The 23,366-nt window shown below is 39.2% G+C and overlaps 1 protein-coding gene across 5 annotated transcripts in view; it reads right to left on the bottom strand.

Annotated features, from left to right (window-relative positions):
• LOC145354397 (ubiquitin thioesterase ZRANB1) overlaps positions 1-23,366 on the bottom strand; it is a 77,494-nt gene that overhangs the window by 26,177 nt on the left and 27,951 nt on the right. For 4 of the 5 annotated variants that reach the window (XM_080205660.1, XM_080205661.1, XM_080205662.1 and 1 more), the window contains 2 exons: positions 19,822-20,009; positions 16,624-16,777 (listed from right to left, as the gene is read on the bottom strand). In XM_080205660.1, the coding sequence (XP_080061786.1) occupies positions 16,624-16,777; positions 19,822-20,009 (342 nt within the window). Of the gene's footprint in view, positions 1-16,623; positions 16,778-19,719; positions 19,777-19,821; positions 20,010-23,366 lie in introns of all 5 variants that reach the window. The other variant, XM_080205665.1, reaches the window with a different exon arrangement.

The raw sequence follows: 23,366 nt of genomic DNA on the forward strand, positions 1-23,366 counted from the left end.
GAAAATGATGATTTCAGCAACCACAATGAATTAGGCTGGTAATAATCAGTTTTCAAGCAGAATCCCTTTTTGCCCGGGAGCATGATATTACACCAATACTCAAGTTCTCAAATAAGTGGGATTCAGAGCTGGATGGGGGAAAAAAAAAAAAATCGGACACACTCAAGGCAGACAATGAGGCTGCCTATACAGAGTTCATTCATCCCCCTCCAAGTGAACTGTGAGCTGGGGGGGAAGAAATAATCGGTAGTTGTGTAAAGGGGGTTTGGAACTGGTCTCAAGAATTTCCTGACAGAACCTTTGCTCCACAAACACCACAATGGTCTTGGAGCTCGCAAACTTACCCAAACATTTGGGAACTCTGCTTTAGACAGGGTGCAGCTAAGATTTACAAGAGTAGTTCTAGGGTTGAGAAACTTCAGTTGCTTGAATAGATTGCAGAAGCTGGGGTTGTTCTCCTTCAAGAAAGTTAAGAGATTTGATAAGTGTTCAAAATCCTGAGCGATTTAGACAGAGAAATTGCCCCAATTGGCATAAAAGTCAAGAATCCGATGATGTTGACTGGCAAATGAACCAACAACGACATGAGGTTAGGATCTGGAATGTACTGAGTGTGGTGGAGACAGATACAAGAAGTTGGATAAACACCTGAAGAAAGAACATTTGCCAGGCTTGAAGAAAGGGCAGGGGTTGGAATTAGCCAAGTTGCTCGAGCAGGACATGATGAACCAAACAGCCTCCTTCTATGCCACAAGTATTCTGATTTCAGATGATATTACTAAGACTGCTTTAAAATGAATGCTTTTCAGCTGAGCTGAACATAGCTAGCATTGCCATCTTGGAGAGAGTACAACAATAATCAGATGTTCATTAAATTTAAACAGGCAGCTAAGCCTGAGCTGATAAGGTCCTATTTTAAAAACCACTAGGTAATGATATTGCACTTTTGCTGTAAATCAAGCATGGAGGTCCTAACTGCCTGCAGTTTATAATACAGACAATGAGAAAAGCTAATAAAATGTTACAGAGATTGAGAGAGAATTGATAACAAAAGTAGGAAGGTTGTGCTTCAGTTGTACAGGACATTGACAGACACATCTGGTGTTCCCTGTACGGTATTGCTCCCCTTATTTATGGAAAGATGCAAGTGGGTTAGTTGCAGTTCAAAGATTTACTAGATTAATACCAGGAATGGGTGGATTGCCTCGAGGAAAGGTTGGACAGGTTAGGCTTGTATCAGTTGAATTTCGAAGAGGCAACTTGATCAAAACTTTTTAAATCCTGAAGGGTTATTGACAGCGTAGATGCAGCATCACGGTTTAAAAATAAGGGGTTGCTCATTTAAGACAGATTGAGAACTTACTTCTTGCATAGGGAAGAATCACAAGTTCTCTTCCTCAACAGGCAGCAGAAGCAGAGTCTGAATATTTTAAGGCAGAGCTACATAGAATTTTTATTAAAAAGGGGCGAAAGGTTAATCGGGGGCAGGCTGGAATGTGGGGCTGAGGTTACAATCAGATCAGCCATGATCTTATCGAATGGCGGAGCTCGAGTGGCCTACACATGTTCCTAATTTTTACATTTGTGTAACACTAAAGTTTAAGCCAGCAGCCCAATTTTCAGACATGATTCACAAGTCATTTTTGAATGATCCAGTTGGATAGCAAAGAAGTGAAATTTGACCTCATCAGGGCAGCGTTGCAACCCAACAGCTTGGCCTTATCTGCTCAAAATATTCCATAATGCTTTTTCATAGGATTCATGTGCTCAAGGTTGTTAATCTAACGACAGTAAACTGAATAATAAAATTACTATGATGAGAGCCTAATCTCTATTTATATAATCTTCTGTTTACACATTGCATTTAGAAACAAGTTAAGAATCAGAAATGCAAGTGCAATTTTAAAAGTGTTTATTAAAAGCTTAAAATGTATTAAAATATATGTAATGACTTCAGACAAAATATGCAGTTTCTCCTAGGAAGTTCAGTCAGGGAATAAAATCAGTAGTAGATATAACACTACTTCAACTGTAACCTACGGTTTTGTTACAAAGAGTTATATTTTAGAAATTGAAAGTCCTAATAATAATTTTGAATCCCATGGAGCTTGCAACTGGTATTCAGATGTTCAGTCGATAACTATGCTTTTGGAAAACAACAACTGTGTTTCAGACAGAAATCCAATGTACGACTCACAAGAAACCTTGTTTGGATCATCAATTACTTAACAGAAATGGTTAAATCCTTTTTATATATAGATGTTGAATTTGCAATTCCCACACTAACTGGTGAAAACAGCTAACAAAAGTTATAAATTCAGCCAAATGTTCTTTTGCTGCGCATCTCTGGATTATGGCATGGTTCACAGGAAGGTCATTTGTGAAACAGACCAGATGTCAAAAGAGATGTCACTGAAGAACTATACTCCTAATGGAAGGGCGTACCAACAGGAACATTAGATATACCGCTAGATTTATTTATCACATCTGAGATCAACTTCCCCAGAAAAACAAGCACAAGAATACTGGAATAAGAATAGGGCATTGAATCTTCTTTAAAAAATCCAACCTCAGATTTAAAATTAATTGAGCTAGCAACCACTGGTTTTTTGAGAGAGGACAATTTCAATAATTTTACCACCCTTGCATCAGGTGTTTCTTAACTTCTCTCCTAAGCAATCTGTCTGATTTTCAAGTCACGTCTCTTGTACTGGACTTTCCCGACCAGCAAAAAAGGTTTCTCTACATCTACCCCATCAATTCCTTTCAAAACTCTTAAAACTTCAATGAAATCACCCAAAACCTTCCATGTTCCAGGGAATACAAACCTAGTTTGTGTACTCGCTCAATTTAACCCTTGGAGCTCTGGCAACATTTGGTGAATTTGCACTGCACTCCTTCCAAGGCTAATATATCCTAAGGTGCACTATCCAGATATGCACACAGTACTCCAGATGTAGTCTCAGGCCTTAATGCAAGAAAACTTCTTTGCTTTACATTCTAAGGCCCTCCTGTTAAAAAGGTAATGATTTCAAGAACTTGATAATCTTTAGTACCCATCATATTTTAGGGATGCATATGTAAACAGGACCACAATTTTAGATCTCAACTGTTTAAGTTTTCACAATTTAAATATTTAATCTTTCTTTTCACTTTATTTATCACTATGTAATTTTATGTTGTGGTCTACACCACTTGCTGTACGACCAATATCTGCATCAGCAGCAGCATTGGATGAATGGTTCTCCATCATCATAGAAGTTGTCAATATTGAATAGTTGGCATCACTGTACAGCATTTTGTGGTATATTAGTCATTAACTTCCAATTCGCATACATATCCATGATATCAACTCTAACCAAGTAAATGGTTTACCATCAATTCACGAGCTTTAATTATCGTCTAATCTATGACAAACCTTATCAAAAGTCTCCCCATGTAAAACTATATACGTGGGCACTTAGCATTTCTGAGTTTGCTGCTACAGTTATTTCCTTGAAAAACTCACCTAGGCTCATTAGGCATGACATACCATTTATAAATCCATGTGGGCTTTCCCTGACCAGCTCAAATTTCTCCAAGTGCTCAGGTTTTTTTTTCATTCATTCATGGGACATGGGCATCGCTGACTGGCCAGCATTCATTGCCCATCCCTAGTTGCTCTCGAGAAGGTGACGGTGAGCCGCTTTCTTGAATTGCTGCAGTCCACGTGCTGTGGGTTGACCCACAATGCCAGTAAGGAGGGAATTCCAGGACTTTGACCCAGTGACTGCAAAGGAATGGCAATATATTTTCAAGTCAAGACAGTGAATGGCTTGGAGGGGAACTTGCAGGTGGTGGTGTTCTCACATCTCTGCTGCCCTTGTCCTTCTAGATGGAAGTGGTTGTGCGTTTGGAAGGTGCTGCCTAAGGACCTTTGATGAATTGCTGCAGTGCATCTTGTAGATAGTACACACTGCTAATACTGAGCACTGATGGTGGGAGGAGTAGATGTTTGTAGATGTGGTGCAAATCAAGCAGGTTGTTTTGTCCAGGATGGCGTCAAGGTTCTTCAGTATCATTGGAAATGCACCCATCCAGGCAAGTGAGGAATATTCCATCACAATCCTGACTTGTGCCTTGTAGATGGTGGACAGGCTTTGGGGAGTCAGGAGGGGAGTTACTTGCCACAGTACTCCAAACCTCTAACACAGTGACTACAAGAGCAGGCCAATGTGGCGAGTCCAGTTGAGTTTCTGGTCAATTGTAACCCCAAAGATGTTGGCAGTGGGGGGGATTCAGTGATGGTAACACCATTGAATGTCATGGAGCGGAAGTTAAAGTGTCTCTTATTGCCTGGCATTTGTGTGGCACAAATGTTACTTGCCACTTGTCAGCCCAAGCCTGAATATTGGTCAGATCTTGTTGCATTTGAACATGGACTGCTTCAATATCTGAGGAGTCACGATTGACACTGAACATTGTGCAATCATCAGCAAACATCCTTCTGACCTTATGATAGAGGGAAAGTCATTGATGAAGCAGCTGAAGATGGTTGGGCCTACCCTGAATCCAGCAACTCCCCACTAACAGGTTTACAATTTCATAGTTTCACTTCTTTTTAAAATAATGACAGGACATTTGCAAGTTCTTCAATCTAAAAAGGATTCTCGATGAGGCTTTGAAAATTATAGCTAAGGCATCTGCAATTTCCTCACCTACGCCTTTTGAAGCTTTGAGATGGTAACCATCAAGTCCTTGAGAATTGATTCCTTACTGTCTTTGCTCCTAATACTGTTCACTTGCTTATGTGAACTTCAGTGAATTCTAGCAGCTGATTCATTTGTTTTCCTGGAATATTAGGTACATTAACTACTGTGAAGGCTGACAAAGTATTTGTTTGACAAGCCTGCCATTTCCTTATTTTCATCTGAATTACTTGCATCAGCTTTAGAGGTTCCACATTACTCTCAACTACTTTTCTTTAATAAAAATTCTAAAAACTACGTTACTCCCTCAAGTTTCTTTTCACATTCCTTTCTGCAGCCCTTACTATCTTTTGCCTTCTTTTCCTGATCTTTATTTCTCACCTAGCATCATAGATTTGCACTATTGTTATGACCCCCGTAGAGGCCAATAGCTTATAAAAACAAAAGAAATTCCAACTTCCAGTTATAGCTGTAAGGATAACATGATAATAATTCACATCCAAGACTTTTACACCAGACTCAAAACATTATTGACAAAACAGCGGGAGGCCACTTCATTTCTGGTAGAATGCTAGTGCTATAAAATCGCCCCTAAACTGGGGCTTTATCTATTTAATTTGCCTGCTCTCTTCCCACTTCATATGCCACCACTGGAAAACTTCAGAAATGCATCAGCGAGCCCTCCCAATATTACTTCCCACTACTTTTCTGGTCCCACGAGGGGCAGGGAAAATTCCATCCAAGAACTCCAAGCCAGAGATATTTCCTACAGGCGTGGCCATCAGGGCCAGAACCTACTGCCCACAAGCTTGCATGTACCATCTGGATATATACTGCATTGTGTTCTAGTTTTAATTTCTTTGTTAATGATTAAATTCTAACTACAATAGAACTGCAAGATTTAATCATACTTGGTAGATGGCTCAAGCTTAACTCGATTAACAATTAGTCTTGTTTATTAACTTTTAGTACCCTTTGCATTCTATTCTTTACGAACAGTTTAGATCCCTTTATATTTATTCATTTTAAAGTAGTGACTTAATTGATTTCTTTTTATTTATACTTAGTTACTGTTTTCCTGGTATAAATTTTAGCACCTCCTTTCCATGTTCCTGGCAATTCATAATTCACATAATGTCCATTTATTATTTTCCATGCATACACGTTTCACCTGTTGCACAGAAATATTGTTTAGCAAGGAAAACCAAAACAACTCCAGATTTTGATGGCACAATTTCCTTCAATCTTATTTTTTAAAACCCATCTTTTATCTTAGTTCATCTATTGCCGAAGTCCTCAACCATGCTTTCCGTTGCTTCCAGAATCAATTGCTATAACATGCCGACCACCTATCTTTCTAACCTCTATACTGACACTCATACCCAGTCTATTACCCATCACCAATGTTTAATCTATACTGACTCCCAGACCAATGCCTCAAATTTAAAATTATCCTCACATTCATTACCTCGATCTCTATTTTTAAGCTCTGCCAAGAATCCTAGAGTCCCTCCAACTGTGCAGCACCACTCCCACATTGGCTATGGTTCCTTCAGTCATCTATACCCAAAACTAAAATTTTCTACTTAAACATTCTTTTCAATAAACCATTTTAAAAACCGTTATCACCTTGACAAGATTTTAGTCATCTACCCCAATATCTCCTTATTTGGTTCAGCAATTTGTCAATTTTAGTCTTATTGCAGTCTTACAAAATGCTTTAGGATATTATCCTATATGGAGAAAATGCTTTATTGCTGTCTTCGGTGGCCATGACAGACGCCAAAAATTATCCTTCAGTCACTACTTATTACATTGAAACGTTCGAATAGAAACAGAAACTAAAAGCAGGGGTAGGCGATTCAGCTCTTCAAGCCTGCTCCACCATTTATCATGATAATGGTTGATCATCGAATTCAATATCCTGATTCTCCCTTCCCTCCACCGTATCCCTTGGTTTTGTTGGCTGAGAGCTATTATCTGATTTCTTCTTGAAATCACATGATGTTTTGGCCTGAACGACTTTCTGCGATAGTGAATTGCACACAATCGTCCTCTGGTTGAAGAAATTTCTCCTCACCTTGGTTCTAAAAGGTTTATCCCTTATCCTCAAACTATGACCTTTAATTCTGGATTCCCCACCATCAGAAACACTCTTTCTGAATCCACCCTGTTAGAATGTTACAAGTTTCTATGAGATCCCCCCCCTCATTTTTCTAAATTGCAATGAATACAATCCTAACTGTTACAGCCTCTTCTCATATGACAGACCTGGAATGGAGAACAAACACTAAATTTCCCAAGCATTTTAATCAAAATCTCTAGTTACTGATCATTTCTACATTTGAATTTCCACACACAAGGGAAAAAATCTTGACAAACATTTTTCTAAAGGGACAATTTCAAAAGCAGCATAATATTTCACCGTTTTTAATGTGTGCCCATTTTCAGGATTTGTATTTACTATTTCAGCAACTAGTTTAAACACAACAGCTGCTGTAAAATTTGTGTTAAAACTTATATGCTAGTATTTTTAAAAATTGATTTAATGCCTTAATGTAACAGCTATTGCTCCATAAAGAAACAGTGCTCCATTTACACAGCAACTCAGCTATAGTCAGCAAAAACAGCATGAAGTCAGCATTACATTTGAGACTGGAGGCGAACACCATGTCACCTACACTTTTTTAGTTGTTTATCTAGAGATTAAAACTAAAAACAAATGTTGACGAAGATTGGTTTACTTCCATATTCCATTTAGTAAACAAAGGTTGCATCATAACGATGCCACTTACATATGTCTTGCCCTATTAAATGGCAAAATAAAGCTGCCAGTGATGGGAACAATGGCATTCATTAATATTTCCACTAACATCCAAGATGATATAAATAGCTTTGTGCAGAAATTTAAAGAGATATGTCAGTAAGAACCACATATCACTGAGCAATGCGAATACTGTTCCTATATCTTGTGAATTTATTAATTGTAATTTTGATGATTAATATTCTTATTTAATCTGGCCCATTGTACTCTCTGTATCTGCTAAATTAAGTTGTAACCCATTGGTAGGATTAAAATGACCAGTACCTCATTTTATTTAAAAGATCTTAAAACTGCGCCTGACACATGACATTCAGAACTTGGTTCAATACTGAAATAAGAAAATGCTTTACTCTCGATACTCAGTAGCAGTGTGCGACTCCAAAATGTGTCACGGGACAGGCAAATTAGTGTGATATCACCCCAGATAGCTCAAGAAAAAATTCAACAATTTTAAACCCTTCATTCTCCCCATTTAGAACTAATGTACATCAGGAAAATGCATTTCAAGTACTCCTCTATGCTTCACCTCATTTCTCTGCAAAATATACAGGGATGCATGCAGTGGAAAAAAGACCTTTAGTTTTTTTTCATCCAGTGTTTATCCAAGATTAAGACAGCTCTTCTGCAGAATAAAACCTAGAGTCTCATTTTCTCCCTTCTCATACCAGCTACCCTTTGGACCTCTGATTGAGATTGCCAATTTAGTACCATATTAGGAGCACTTTTGGGTTGTGGCCTCACACCTAGTAGCTTTGACCCAGTTCCTGCTAACACACGAGTCATTTAAAACTGACAGTTACTGAATGAGGTCTTCATCACAACAATCTGGCATTGATTCATAAGCATACACTGGGTTTTTTTTTATTCATTCATAGGATGTTGATGTCTTTGGCAAGGCCAAATTTATTACTCATCCCTAATTGCCCATGAGAAGCTGATGATGAGCCACCTTCTTCAACACAACAAAGTGGTTTGCTCGGGCATTTCATAGGGCAGTTAAGAGTCAGCCACATTGATGTGGGTCCGGAGTCGCACATAAACCAGACGAAGCAAGGATAGCCTTCTTTCTTCCCTTAAAAAAAAATCAGTGAAGCAGTTGGGTATCTATGTCAATCCATTAGTTACATGGTCACTCTTACTCGTGCTAGCCTTTTCTTCCTGATTTTAAATTCCCGAACTGTTATTGTGGGGTTTGAATTAATTTCTAGGTCATTAGTCTGGATGCTCTGGATTATCAATCCACCAACATAAATACTTCTGTACCCAGGCAATGGATTAAACCCAAGGTTGCACCAGAAACAACCTGTGGACAGCTATATGCTATAAAAGCCACTCAAGCATCAACTTCTACAGATCATTCCACTGCACTTGCCATGGTAAACATTTCTGCTAATTTGTGCTTACTGCTAACGTATAATCATTTGTCATGTAGTGCATTTGCTGAAGTGAAAACTTTGCTTCATTAGTAGTCCATTCTTTAACTTATAACAAAAGTGGATTACAAGAATAAACTGAAGAGCAAAGCTACAAAACCTCAGATGGTACATCCACTAAATCTACTACAGGAGTGGATGGCCCTTCTTTGTCTTGTAATTTGAATTTATTGATCTGCGCCCTTTTGTAGGTTGGCTGTACATTTACTCTTTCCTTAATTTCCTCCTTCACCTCAACAACAAGGTCACGTATGAGACAGGATTTAAATACAATATCATGGCAACTCCTACCTTTGCAACAAGATCACCATGAAGTGAGATGCAGGGCTGCAAATACATTTTTGCTGAACTTGCATGTTGGTTTCTCATATAACCTTTCCCCCACCTCAGAGGTGGAAGCTAATCAAACCTTTCCCACCCAATACCATCATATTCCATTAACCTTTAGATTGCACCCTCTCCAATGCAGTGACATCCTTCTACTCTAACCAAGACCTATTCAGTGCTTTCCAAAGGTTCAACATGACTTGTTTTGTATTTAATGCCCCTATTTATAAAGCCAAACATTCCATTTGCTTTCCTTAACTTCCTTTATCAACTGTCCTGCCAAATTCAAAGGTCTGCAAATATGCAGCCCTTAGGTTCGTCTGCTTCTGTGCTCCTAAAAATAGCATCACCATATCCATATTATGCCATCCAAAACGGATTACTTTGCACTTACCTGCATTAAATTATATTTGCTTTTTTTATTTATTTGTGGGACAAAGATGTCGCTGACTGGCCAACATTTATTGCCCATCCCTAGTTGCCATCGCTCTGGAGTCAAGTATAGGCCAAACAACGACAGCAGATTTCCTTCCCTAAAAGGGCATTTGTGAACCAGGTGGGTATTTAAGAACATAAGAAATAGGAGCAGGAGCAGGCCATCTAGCCCACCCCGCCATTCAATAAGATCATGGCTGATTTGTTGTGTATTTCTGATAATCGACAATGTTTCATGGTCATCAGAAGACTTAACTCCACACTGTTCTTACTGATTTCAAATTCCACCACCTGCCATAGTGGGATTTAAACCCAGGTCCCAGAACATTAGCTGAGCTTCTGGATTAATAGAAGAGTGGTAATAGCACCAGGCCATCTCCTCCCCATGCATGCTCTTCTGAACACTATCCTTCACAAATTTCAATTTTTATGCATACATCCACGTTTAGGTACTTAACATGCAAGAAAATACCAGTCCATGGGACTCAATTCCACACTTCGAATTAAAAAGTCAGTTCACCAATATTCACTGCCTGCTAGCCAATTATATTTCCAAGCTTCCACCATCTCTAATACTATGTGCTATTTTTTGAACAAGTCTGTTATATGGTACAATACAGAATATCTATACATTTACTGCTCTGTAACAAAGAGCTCAACCAGGTCAGTTAGACACGATTTACCATAATAAATCGGAGCTGGTTGTCTCTTAGTACCCATGCTTCTTTAAGTGAGAATTAGTTCATCCTCAACAATGGATCGGTCAATCTGTTGACCCTAGTTGTTACAGTATGAATGCTAATCTTTGTTAATTCAATCAAACAGATTAAGGGCTAATACAACAGCCAGGTCTAGTCACTGTAACTATCATAATAAATAGATCAGTTTTGTAAGGGAGCATTTTAAATGTTAAAATGTTTGTTGCTGGCTTTTATCTGCAGGTCCTCCCTCATTTGGGAGGTTACTGGAATGCTGTACCTAAAGTCCCACAATAGTACAAAAGCTTAATTGCTGGATTCCCAATTCAATTGTTTCCAATTAAAAATGTAGAAGGGTCAAGTCTCAGACAGTGGGCTAAATGGTCTCTAGGCAAAATTCTATTTGACATGCAGTATTTATTTTATATTGTACATTATACGTTCTGAAAGGTAACTATAAATTTCAGTAATTCAATACTTTGAGTGCTATATTAAATAACTTCCATTTTTAAGTGCATTTATACTATTCACTGCAGGGAAATGGATATTACTTACTTGTGTCAGGTTTGTGCATTAATTTCTTCATTTATCCATTCAACATCACTGACCTAGCTCTAACAACATTAATCCTATTTTCATTTTATAGGAAGACAAATTTAAATTTATGCTTTCACAGCTAGACCAAACGGACAAAAGACCAGATACTGAAAGAATACACATCTTAGAAGTGAATTTCGATACTGTTTGTTCTCGGGGAGGGTGAAAAATCCTTAATTCTTACTCCAACAGAGATTCTCTAATAGGCTGTTTTGCCTATTCGCTATGCAACTGAATTTTTAAGCCACCTATATATGTATATATACTATACATATACAGTTAACTTAAGGAAATCTATGCAAACATCAATGTGATGCAAGTAACGTTAGGGCCGATGAAAGCTTCAATACGCTTATGCAAACAGCTCTAAATTCAAGCCTCAAACACCATTTTATATAACCACTGCTGTGTGATCCCATTAATTTCATGACCTATTTAAAGAAAGGCTGCGAGGCCCAGTATAATTACTCAGCTCAGTATAATTGTACTTGTATAATAAGTCAAAGACCAAAAATGTATGCAAATATGTAAATACAGAAAGAAATAGATGACTGAGGATTCATTTAAGTTTATCAGGATATCTAACCTCAAGTTTCATTATTATATCTTAGTTCAGCAGAATTAATTTTGGAGTAATAGCCAGAATATCAATTCCAATCCTTTGTGAATGAATTAATAAACATTCAAAGCCAATATCTCAAAAAAAGACAATTGTTGCATTGAGCACAATGAAAACAAAACAACCGATTTTTACAAGACAGCAATCCCAATGGCAAAACCTTCATTTTCATTAAAACTGACTAGATCCTAATCTCTGTTTGATAACTTCTTTAAAAATTGGTTACAAATATAAATCTCAATCATTTGCATGTTAAAGCAGCTAGTTATAGTCTGAATTCACCCAATTCCATTATAGGCAGAATTCAGCCGTGAGGGAATAGAGAAGTGAAACAAACTTTACAAGATGATGGAGTTGGGTAGGTCATCATTATGCAGATTCTCTTCCCATATGCATCACAGACAAAGCCCGAGAAGGTGCTAGTAAAACCCTTCTTGAACTACTGCCTTAAAAGTTCTATTAGGTAGGGAACTCCATTACTGTTGGGTCCAAATCATGGTGCAATGATATATTTTCAAGTCAGAATGCTGTGTGACTTGGAGGGAATGTTACAGGTGGCGTTCTTATGAATCTATTGCTTTGCCCTTCATGAGGTGAATAGGTATTGTGGGCCTAGACAGATGATTGAGTGCATCTGGCAGATGCTGCTCGTTGCAGACATGGTGTACTCAACCGGGTTCTACCCATTTCTGGCAGCTCTGCCCTCACCCCTTACCCTCCCTCCCAGAACCACGATATGTCCCTCTTGTTCTTACTTTTCCACCCCACCAGCCTGCAAGCTCAAAATACCATTGTCATTTCTACGAACACAGCAAGAAGTCTCACAACGCCAGGTTAAAGTCCAGACTTATTTGGTAGCAAAAGCCACTTGCTTTCAGAGTGCTGTCCCTTCGTCAGGTGAGTGGGAGTTCCGTTCACAAACAGGGCACATAAAGACACAAACTCAATTTACAAAATAATGATTGGGATGCAAGTCTTTAGAGATAATCAAATCTTAAAAGATACAGACAACGTGAGTGGAGAGAACGATAAGCACAGGTTAAAGAGATGTGTATTGTCTCCAAACAGGACAGTGAGTGAGTGAGATTTTGTAAGGCCAGGCAAGTCATGGGGGTTACAGATGGTGTGACACGAACCCAAGATCCCGACTGAATTTCATTCCACCAGACTCACCACAGACTACTCTCCAGAATCAGTTATTCTTGGATGCATGCATCACCATTAAGGACAGTCACCTCAGCATTTCACTGTACTGCAAGCCCACAGATAACCTCACGATGCTCCACTTCTCCAGCTTCCACCCTGAACACGCTAAAGAAGCTGCTCCCTACGGACAAGCCCTCCATATACACAGGATCTGCTCAGATGAGGAGGATCACAACAGACACTTCCAGACGCTGAAAGATGCATATGGCACTCGACTCATCAAACTACAGTTCGCCACAGCGAAAAACTGCTCCAACTTTCTCAGAAGACAAACACAGGACACGGTGGACAGATTTCCCTTTGTCATCCAGTACTTCCCTGGAGCGGAGAAGCTATGGCATCTTCTCTGGAGCCTTCAACATGTCATTAATGAAGACAAACATCTCACCAAGGCCATCCCCACTTCTTGCCTTCAAACAACCGTACAACTTCAATCAGACCACTGTCCGCAGCAAACTACCCAGCCTTCAGGAGAACAGTGACCACAACACCACAGAACCCTGCCACAGCAACCTCTGCAAGACATGCCAGATCATCAACACGGATGCCATCATCTCATGTGACAACATTACCCACCAGATACACAGTACATACTCGTGCAACTCAGCCAACGTTGTCTACCTGATATGTTGCAGGAAAGATGTCCTGAGGCATGGTATATTGGGAAGACCATGCAAACACTACAACAATGGATGAATGAACACCACTCAACAATCACTAGGCAAGAGTGTTCTCTTCCTGTTGGGATACACTTCAGCGGTCACGGGTATTCGGCCTCCGATCTTCGGGGAAGTGTTCTCCAAGGTGGCCTTCATGACACGCGACAGTGCAGAGTTGCTGAGCAAAGGCTAACAGCCAAGTTCTACATACATGACGGCAGTCTCAACTGGGATCCTGGGTTCATCTCACACAAACTGTAACCCCCACGACGTGTCTGGACTTGCAAAATCTCACTGACTGTTCTGTCTGGAGACAATACACATCTCTAGCCTGTGCTTAACGCTCTCTCCATTCACACCGTCTGTACCTTTAAAATTTGATTATCTCAAGACTCGCATTCTAATCATTATTTTGTAATTCGAGTTTGTGTCTTTATATGCCCTGTTTATGAACAGAACTCCCACTTATCTGACGAAAGGCAGTGCTCCGAAAGTTAGTGGCTTTTGATGCCAAATAAACCTGCTGGACTTGAACCTGGCGTTGTGAGACTTCTCACTGTGTTTACCCCAGTCCAACATCAACATCTCCACATCATTTCTACTAACTCCAGCACAATGCCATCACGAAGCACATCTACTCCCTCAAAACCAACCCCCTCCAATCACCCCACAGGAGCTGCTCCCTTCATGACACCCCAGTCCTCCCTTCCATCACACCCAGCTCCCCATCCTTCGTAATCGGAGAATGCGTAATACCTTTAGCTCACCTCTCCCACCCCCTCACCACTCAAGGCCCCAAAACTCCGTCCAGGTTAAGGAGTGTTACACTTGCACCTCCTTCAAGTTGATTTACTGTTTTCATTGCGCTCAATGCAGTCTCCTGACAGTGGGGAGACTAAATGCAGACTAGGTGACCATTCTGGGAACACATTCACTCAATCCACAAGTATGGCCTCAACTTTTCTGTTGCTTCATTTTAACTCATTACCTCATCCAAATGTTCATCCTTGGCCTGTTGCAATGCTCTAGTTAAGGTCAGGACAAGTTGGAAAGGAGTATCTCATCTCCCAATTGGCATGTTACAGCCCTCGAGATTCAACATCAAGTTCAACAACTTTAGACCATGACCTTACTCCTCCACCTTAACCCCTATTTTTAAACCCCATACATGTTTGCAAAAACACTCCTTTCCGCTCTCTTGTCCCATAGCCCTTAAGCTTGCTCAACTTCTGTTGCAATCATTTCCAGCTATGGTCTAGTATCTAACAGATTTTCCTTTCCTTTGCTGAAGAAGAGCCAAATAAACTTGAAATGTTGACTGTTTTCTCTCCCATATAGATGCTGCCAGACCTGCTGCGTTTTTCCAGCATTCTCCATTTGTTACAGTTCATGGGTTTCTTTCATTCTCTGTTGCCCTATTATGAAAATTCTTCACAGTACAGGCAGATTCCATCTCACCCAAACATGTATGATTATAGTGAAAGGGGAAGAAAAAAAGAGAGCACTAGAGTACCACAGCAAGAATACAAGGCAAATTTTCTTTATGCATCCTGTATGTGCTGAATCTACAACTGACAGCCACTCCAGCTCAGATTAGCTCATTCAAAAACTGGAAATCAGACATTTCTGTATGGCTGTTATTAACTGAATAAATTCACCAAGTCATCACAGGAGCTTAAAACATTCTACCAATGTGTATTGTGAATAAAAAAATCCATAGTCAATAGCATTTATCACAAAAACACTTCAAGGGGCTGTCTACAATAATGTTTGGTTTGAAGTTGTGTTCCTACAAAAGCAAACACAGCCAAACTCAACCAGCAACATAATGCAACAACCAAGTTGCAAATGATCAAGTTGCGCCTGACATTGATTGAATCTTGACAGCGTTGTACCTTTGGTTTTTATTGACACTTATTGGAGCATTCATATAGTGCTTTCCATTACTGAAGAATATTCCAAGTACTTCAAAAGCTCAAATCCAGCTGTCTAAAAACTAAAGCTGTTCAAAAACCAAGATATTTTTATAATGTTCCATGCATCAATTTTAACGGAGTAAATTAAGAAAGGACTCATCTGGAAATTCATCTAGGAACTGCATTAGTGCAATATGGCTCCAGATTAGCTACGAGTTTCACTGTTTTGCGCACCACTCTACCCAGGAGGTCCAAGTGACCCTTAACCCCATTAAATTGCCATAGCTCAAACTGCTCAATTCAAAATCTAGGAACATCCAAAATCTGGCAGAGTCTCAATCCCCAAGGTAAATTGAAGACATTGTAGGAGAACAGTAAACATGGCAGCCCTTTTGTGCACAGCAAGGTCACACAAATAGCAATGAGCTAATTACCACTTAATCTGTTTCCCAATGTTGGATAAATATTGGCTAGTACACTGGGGGGGACTAGCCAGATGTTCTTCAAAATAGTGCCATGGCATCTCTGATATCCACCCAAGGGGGTAGCTGGAACCTAGGTTTAATATTTTATTCAAAGGCCTGGTTTACTTGCATGGATCATTATATTATATAAATATGTTAGTGCAACAATTATCACAGTTATGGGGGTACTTGCAGCTGCTGACAGAACAATGAAAATGCTCTCAATGTAATGGATTTATGCTGCTCTGTAGTTCTAACAATTATTCCTGTTTTAACAGTGTTGTCACCAACTGGAGTGTGTAAACCCTTCCACTTTCCCCATGTCCTCCAAAGACCCTTTTCAAAATCCAACTCTGGCCAAGCTTTAGGTCACTCTTAATATCTCTCCCACAGTTTGGATCTATTCTGCCCAATTTGTCTCTTGCGAGGTTCTTTACATAAAACGGTACCATAATGTTGTTGATTTAATAAGGAAAACAAAAAAATTTGCTTAGTTTCCTCCTGCAGCATGTTAATTGCTGACAAGAAAAACAGCTGACCAGATAACTCTCACCCCTATTTGGAATAAATTCTCCTACCCACATTAACAAACTGTTATATGACAATGCTGATGATAAATATTACATTTTACCTCTTATCTAAAGCCAATCATTTGCTCAAATAAATGCTTTGCACATCAAACATCCATACTCCAATTCTAATTTCCTTTTTATTAAAAAATGACAATATCAAAATCCACATATTTCAGTTACAGTACCTGCAGGTAATGTGAATGTCACTAAATCAGTGAGGAAGTAACAGGCAAAGTCTCCCTTACGTTGATGGAGGGAAGCAGCTATCTCACGACGTATCTGTTCAGTAAGCTCTGGGCATACCATCGCAGGTATACACTTGGCAGCTTGTTGAGACACCTACAGTGAAAAAAACAGAATAACGGTACAATATATTCACAGAATATTTCTAAGAATTGAAGCTGAATGTAATGATACATACATCCAAGAATTTCCAATAACATTTCCTTTTTTTCAATCACATTTGTAGTTTAAACAGAGGACATATTTAACATTTTTGGAAGTAAAAACATTACACCTTCATTGCTGGGTGTGCTCCTTTTAGGAATACTTTGAATGCAGAATAAAGACAACTGCATTATCTTGGTATGAAAACACTCCAGAGGTACATATAAGGGAAAACAATGAAAATAAAATTCAAAAGGTCAGTAAAATGATTTTCCTTTGTTAGAGTAAAATGAAATATGCTTTGGGCTTGTTGGCGCTAATACAATCTGGTCATAATTAAGATCCCTGGCTGAGCCCCATTTAAAAAAATATTCTAGCAAGGCCAAATTTGTTACCCATCCCCTTGAGAAGATGTTGAGCTGTCTTCTTAAAATGACTGCGGTCTATTTGGTGACAGTACACCAATAATGCTGTTAGGGAAGGAGTTTGTGGATTTTGAACCCAGCAACAGTAAAGGAACAACAATTCTAGTTACAAGTCAGGATGGCATGTGGCTTGAAGGGGTACTTGCAGTTGGTGGTGTGCCCATTCGTCTGCTGCCCTTATTCTTCCAGGTAGCAAAGGTTGCAGGTTTGGAAGGTGCATCAAAGGAAGCTTGCAACGTTACTGCAGTGCATTTTGTAGATGGTAGACACCATCACCACTGTACCAACGGTAGAGGGAGTGGCTGTTTCGGGGCACCAATCAAGTGGGTTGCTTTGTCCTGAACGGTGTTGAACTTATTCAGTGCTATTGGACCAGCACTAATCTGGAGAGGACTCCATCACACTCCTCACGCCTTATAGATGGTGGACTGGCTTTGGGGAGTCAAGAGGGAGAGCGACCAGCCTCTGACTTACTCCGGTAGCTGCAGTATCTATAGGTTGTTTCAATTCAGTTTCTGGTAAATGGTAATCCCCAGGATGTTGATGGTGGAAAATTCAGTGAAGGAAATGAATGGCATTGAATATCAAACAGATAGATAGGTTCTTTCTTCTTAGAAATGGTCATTGCCTGAACGTTGTCCATATTTTGTTGCATATGGACATGGGCTCCTTTAATATTTGCATTACAACTAGTGTGTTGCATAGTGAACAATTTCACAACAGGCCTTTTAAATTGTGGGAAGATCAATGATGAAGGAGCTGATGGTGGTTGCGCCTAGTACACCACCCTACGGAACTTCTGCAGCAATGTCCTGGAACTGAAATGATTGGCCTCCAACAACCACAACCATCATCTACTATGATAGGGAGATTTCCAACTAGGGGAGAGACAGTTGATGAGGCAGTATTTGACCAGAATTTGTCCTTTTTTTTTGTGGCTAGGACATAAATGGGCAATTTTCCATATTCGTGGGTAGATGCCAGTGGACTGGAACAGCTTTGTTATTGGGGCAACTAGTTCTTTAGCACAAGTCTTCATAACTGTTAAAAGGATGTTGTCATAGCCCACAAGTCTTTCCATTATCCACTGCCTTCATCCATTTCTTGATGTCACATGGAGTGAGTCAAATTCGCTCGAGTGGCATCTGTGATCTGGCATCCTTGGCTTGATGAGAATAGTAGAATGAGGAATATGCCAGACCATGAGGTTACAGATTGTAGTTGAATAAAATTCTGCGACAGGTATGAGTGTTCAGTTTTGAACTGCTAGACCTGTTTTGAATCTAATTTTGCAGCGCAGTATCATACAACATGGAGGGCATACCCAGTGTAAAGATGGAACTTTATCTTCACAAGGATTCTGCAGTAGTCAGTCTTACTATACTGTTACTGGACAGATATAACTCCAATAGGTAGACTAATGAGAACAAGGTATTTTGGTTCCTTCACCCCCTGCCACTGGCAGGTACGTCCTTCAGGACTTGGTCAAGTCAGTCAGCAAAGGTGCTACCAAGCCATTTTTGATGATGGACATTGAAGTCCCTAACCCAGGGTGCATCATTCCCACCCTGTTTTTTCCCAAGTGGCGTTCAACATTGAGGAGTACAGATTCATCAGCTGCAGGAGGACATAGGTGGCAATCAGGAGGTTTCCTTCCCACATTTGACTTGATGCCTTGTGATTTCATGGGGTGCAGAGTCAATGTTGAGGGCTTCCAGGTCAAGTCCTTCCTGACTATATATACTGTGACGTCACCTAGTGAATCTGCTTTGCAGGTGCAACAGGACACATCCAGGGATGGTGATAATTATGTTTGGGATATTGGCTATGATCCCATGATAATGGCTACGTCAGATTATTGTTTGACTAGTCTGTGGGACAGCTCACCTAATTTTGACACAAGCACACAGATCTTAACAAGGAGGATTGCAGAGTTGACAGAATGGGATGTGCTGTTGTACCTTCCAGCGCCTAAGTCAATGGCATGTCATCAGTTCAGCTTTATTCCTTTTTGACTTTTCTGTAGCGGTTATGTACAAAGGAGTAACTTGCTAGGTCCTTTCAGAGGGTGCTAAGGAGTCAACCAGAGTGCAATGGTTCTGGAGTTACTTGTAGACTAGAACATCTGAGGACAGCAGATTTTCTCCCCTAAAGGGCATTAATGAACCAGATTGTGTTTTTGAGGAATAGCTCAAATGATTCAAATCATTTCATAGCACCATAACTAAAACCAGCTTTTAACTTCAAATTTGTTAATTAAATTTACATCCCATCAGCTGCTGTGTGGGACATGAACTGAGGACCTTAGTCTGCATCTCTGGATTACTAGTCCAGTGACATTTACCATTACAGCACTATATATTATATATATTTTGAGTGTAGTGAAACGTTTTAAATAGAGACAGCCACTTAGGATTTTGACTAGTACCCTCGCTATTTTTGAATTACAAAAATCTCTTTTGTACTTACTATATTAGGTTTAATCTCAAACTGCAAGGACTCATTTGACATCAACCCGTAGTTTTCCTAAACAGAAATAAAAAAAATAATAGAACTATTAGGCTAACTCACCTCTGTCAACAAAATTGCCAACATGTCCTGTCTCTGAAAACGGATAGCAAGGTGTACTAGGGTGTAACCTACATCAAAAGCTGAAGGACGATTCAACAAGCGCACTTCATCTGATACAAGTTGCCGAGCAATGTCACTTCCAGATGACTTGTAAGCTTCTACTGCAGCCAGATCCCCTTCTACCACTCCTGCAGGACACAAAAGCATGTTCAATTCAAGTTATCCATTTCAACATTGTTATGTAGAACAACAACTTACATATAACCAGAGGACTTAGAACTCAGGGCATAACTGAGTGAGTACTGTAGACTAGAAAGTCACTCAAAAATGTAACTTAAACCATCACAAAATTAGAGGAAATCGCCAAGCATATTAATATTTATTAAAGGCCATGGATGGGTACAGTGCAGCTTTGATTACTTAATATTCAAACAAAATCTGTACTCCAGTTTCAATTATGACAGCTTACTTTCAAAGTCCTGCCAGTAGCCTTTAAGAACAACTGTTAGATTAGGATTTTTATATTTCATAGCATAAAAGTGAGACAAAACAAACCAAGGTAATCCATTAGGGTACACAATATTTCAGTAAGACATAATTGCAGAGGAGGGGGGTAGCCCTTTAAATAAAGAGTGACATAAGGATATTACAAAGAAAGGATCTGGCCTTTGAAGATCGTGAAATAGAATCAGTACGGGTGGAAATTTGGAAAAGCAAGAGCTTATAGGCCACCTAACTGTAGTTATGTCACTGGACAGAGCATTAAACAAAAAATGACTGAAACCTGTAACAAAGGTTATGTAATTTTAAGAAACTTGAATCTTCATATAGACTTGGCAAAAATTGTCTAGAGCATGAGCTTGAAGAATTTTTTCATGACAGATCAGCATGCAAGTGGAACAAACTATGAATAAAAGCTATTAGATTTAATACTGTGTAATGAAGCAGAATTAATTAGCAATGTCGTAGTAAAAGATTCACTGGAAATAGTGACCATAACACTATTCAATTCCACATTAAGCCTGAAAGTGACATATTCTGATCGCAAACAAAAATCTTACAAATAATTGTTTGGCACTATAGAACTTTAAAATTTAAACTAGGCAGCTAGACTCTGATTGGTCGTGGTATTGCCCTGAGGAATGAGCCAGCAAATGGCGATCACTTATTTTGTTTAGCTGAAACATGCAGGATGCATTCGTTATTCTGTCTATATATAAAAAAATATACATCTTTATCAGAGGAAAGGTCTGCATAATAGGAGACAGTGAAGGGAGCTATACTGAGCGCTCAAGTGTTAGCATTGGAGGCTTACAGGCAAAAGTTTCAAGATACAAGAAAACAGTCTGGACAGACTTGTATTGAACTTGAAAGAGTTAAGCAAGGTGATTTTGATAGGTGGGTGAGAACATTAAAAATAATAGAAACCCATAAAGGCCTTAGAGAAGTAATTGTTGGAGGAATTTAAAGACTCATTACCTACAATGATAAGGACTCCTGTGGAGTAACAAAGATAAAACTGCAAGGCACGCAGTGGAGCTTGCTGATGATTTAGTTCATTGGTCAAAGACTTTGTTTTAACGCTCTTAAATCTGAGAAAGATAGAAAATGGGAAGGTATGGGAAACAACTCTCAAGCAAGAGAAGAAATGGTTGAACGTTCCAAGGAGACCTCACCTCAAAATAAAAAAGATAGTGCTGAGGGAATAAGAGATATGAGGAAAGTTTCATTGTAATAAACTGAGCCACATCAAGTCAGTATGCTGGACATTAAACAGAAAGACGGTTGGAGTTATAAATCTTAAGGAAACTATGAAATCAGAGTTTGGAGAACAGGGCAAGCAGGTGGGATTTATACACAGGAAAAAATGCAAACAATAGGAATGAAAATATGTGCACAAATGATACAAGGGCATAGCTGTGTTTATGAACGTGCGCCAAAGTATTTCAACGTGGACAGACAAGGATGGGGGAAAGCATCAAAACTTTGAGACACAGGCATGGTCAATCCCTAATGTTGTGGGATAGATATATTTGTTGTCCAGAAGACATATTGAAGAAAGAGGTTCTGGTCAGCAGCATTTGTGGTGGAACAAGAAAAATTCCTTTGATAAAAATGAACTTGAGTAGCTTGAAGATGGGAGAAGTGGTTGTAGGAATGGTAGAAACATTATCCATTCCAGGGATTCAGTTAATTCCAGGGAATGATATAGCAGGATCACAGATTGCAGCAATGCCTACTGTGATTAAACAGCCAATAGAAAATCCAGCTACAGAGAAATTGCAAACAGACAATCTCAGGGTTTTCCTGATTGTGTACTGGCAAGATCACAGGCTCAAAGTAAGACACAAAAGGGAGGAGTTGCGAGCATAGGATGGGACAATTGAGATCAGGTTATTTTATACTATCTTTAGCAAGTTGAATGAAGAGGAGACAGAAAGGAAAAGAGACAGATGTGTTTAGTTCAAAAGAGACTGAAAGAATTACAAGAGGTGATTCCAAATTAATTGTTTACACCATGACTGGATTGGTTCTTCACTGGGTTGTACAGCATTCTTCACATTATTCCAAATAAACATACACCACTAAGAACCAGTGCTTCAAGTTAACAAGTGAGGTTTTGAGACTCTCTCAGGTAACATCTGCAGGGTTCTTAACAAAACAATCACTCATTCCTCATTTTAATGAATCTAAATTTACCCTCTTGATTAAATTTCCAAAAATTGGAAATTTGACAAACGTTTTTCAAAAGATATTTGATAAGCATTTATGAGATGCCTTTTGTTGAAACTTCATGGGATCTTTTCAAGTTTTAAACTGAAAAACACTTATGGGAAAGGGAAATAATTAATAATTAACAGTAATTGTTCCAGCTAGGTCACTGATTGACTAAGTAGAGATAGATCCTGAGGCTCGCACAGCATACAATGGGTTGCCAAGAATGTCAAAGAAAGGAAGACAAAAAAGGGGGAGTGAAACGACAGATCCCAGGCTACGCTGATCACAGACTGCAAGATAAACAAAAGGTGGCCATAAACAGAGTAATTCAGCCATACTAGAACCAGATGCCAGAACAAATAGATACTAGGGCCAAGAAAGAGTGCAAAACTACAAGATTCACACACAAAAACTGGAAACAATATAAATATGAGAAACATAATTTCCTCATTAACAAACATAACACATAGCAAGAAACTGAATACAACCTGTGCTCTTCACGGACATCTGCGACATAAAGACAAATGCTACAGACCCCCAGGTCAGAAAAAAATACCTTAACTCAATGAAAAAAAATAAGAAAAATAGGCAAGTTCAGGTGTTGTTTTAACGCAAGGTTCAATCAAGCAAATTTAGTTCTGAATACTCAGTGTTTTAGACCCAGAGTTGGTCAACATAATGTATTTGATCTTCATGGTTCAGTGTAGTCAGAAGTTACAACACATAGGTGCACACTATTGGTAATAAGGAACCCTGATAACCTGAAAAACACATCATGCCACCTGAGTATCATGACCATCAAATGATCAAAATTAACACATCCTTTA

The sequence above is a fragment of the Carcharhinus amblyrhynchos genome, chromosome 17, assembly GCF_965287045.1.
Source record: "Carcharhinus amblyrhynchos chromosome 17, sCarAmb.v2.hapA, whole genome shotgun sequence".
NCBI classification, from domain to species: Eukaryota; Metazoa; Chordata; class Chondrichthyes; order Carcharhiniformes; family Carcharhinidae; genus Carcharhinus; species Carcharhinus amblyrhynchos.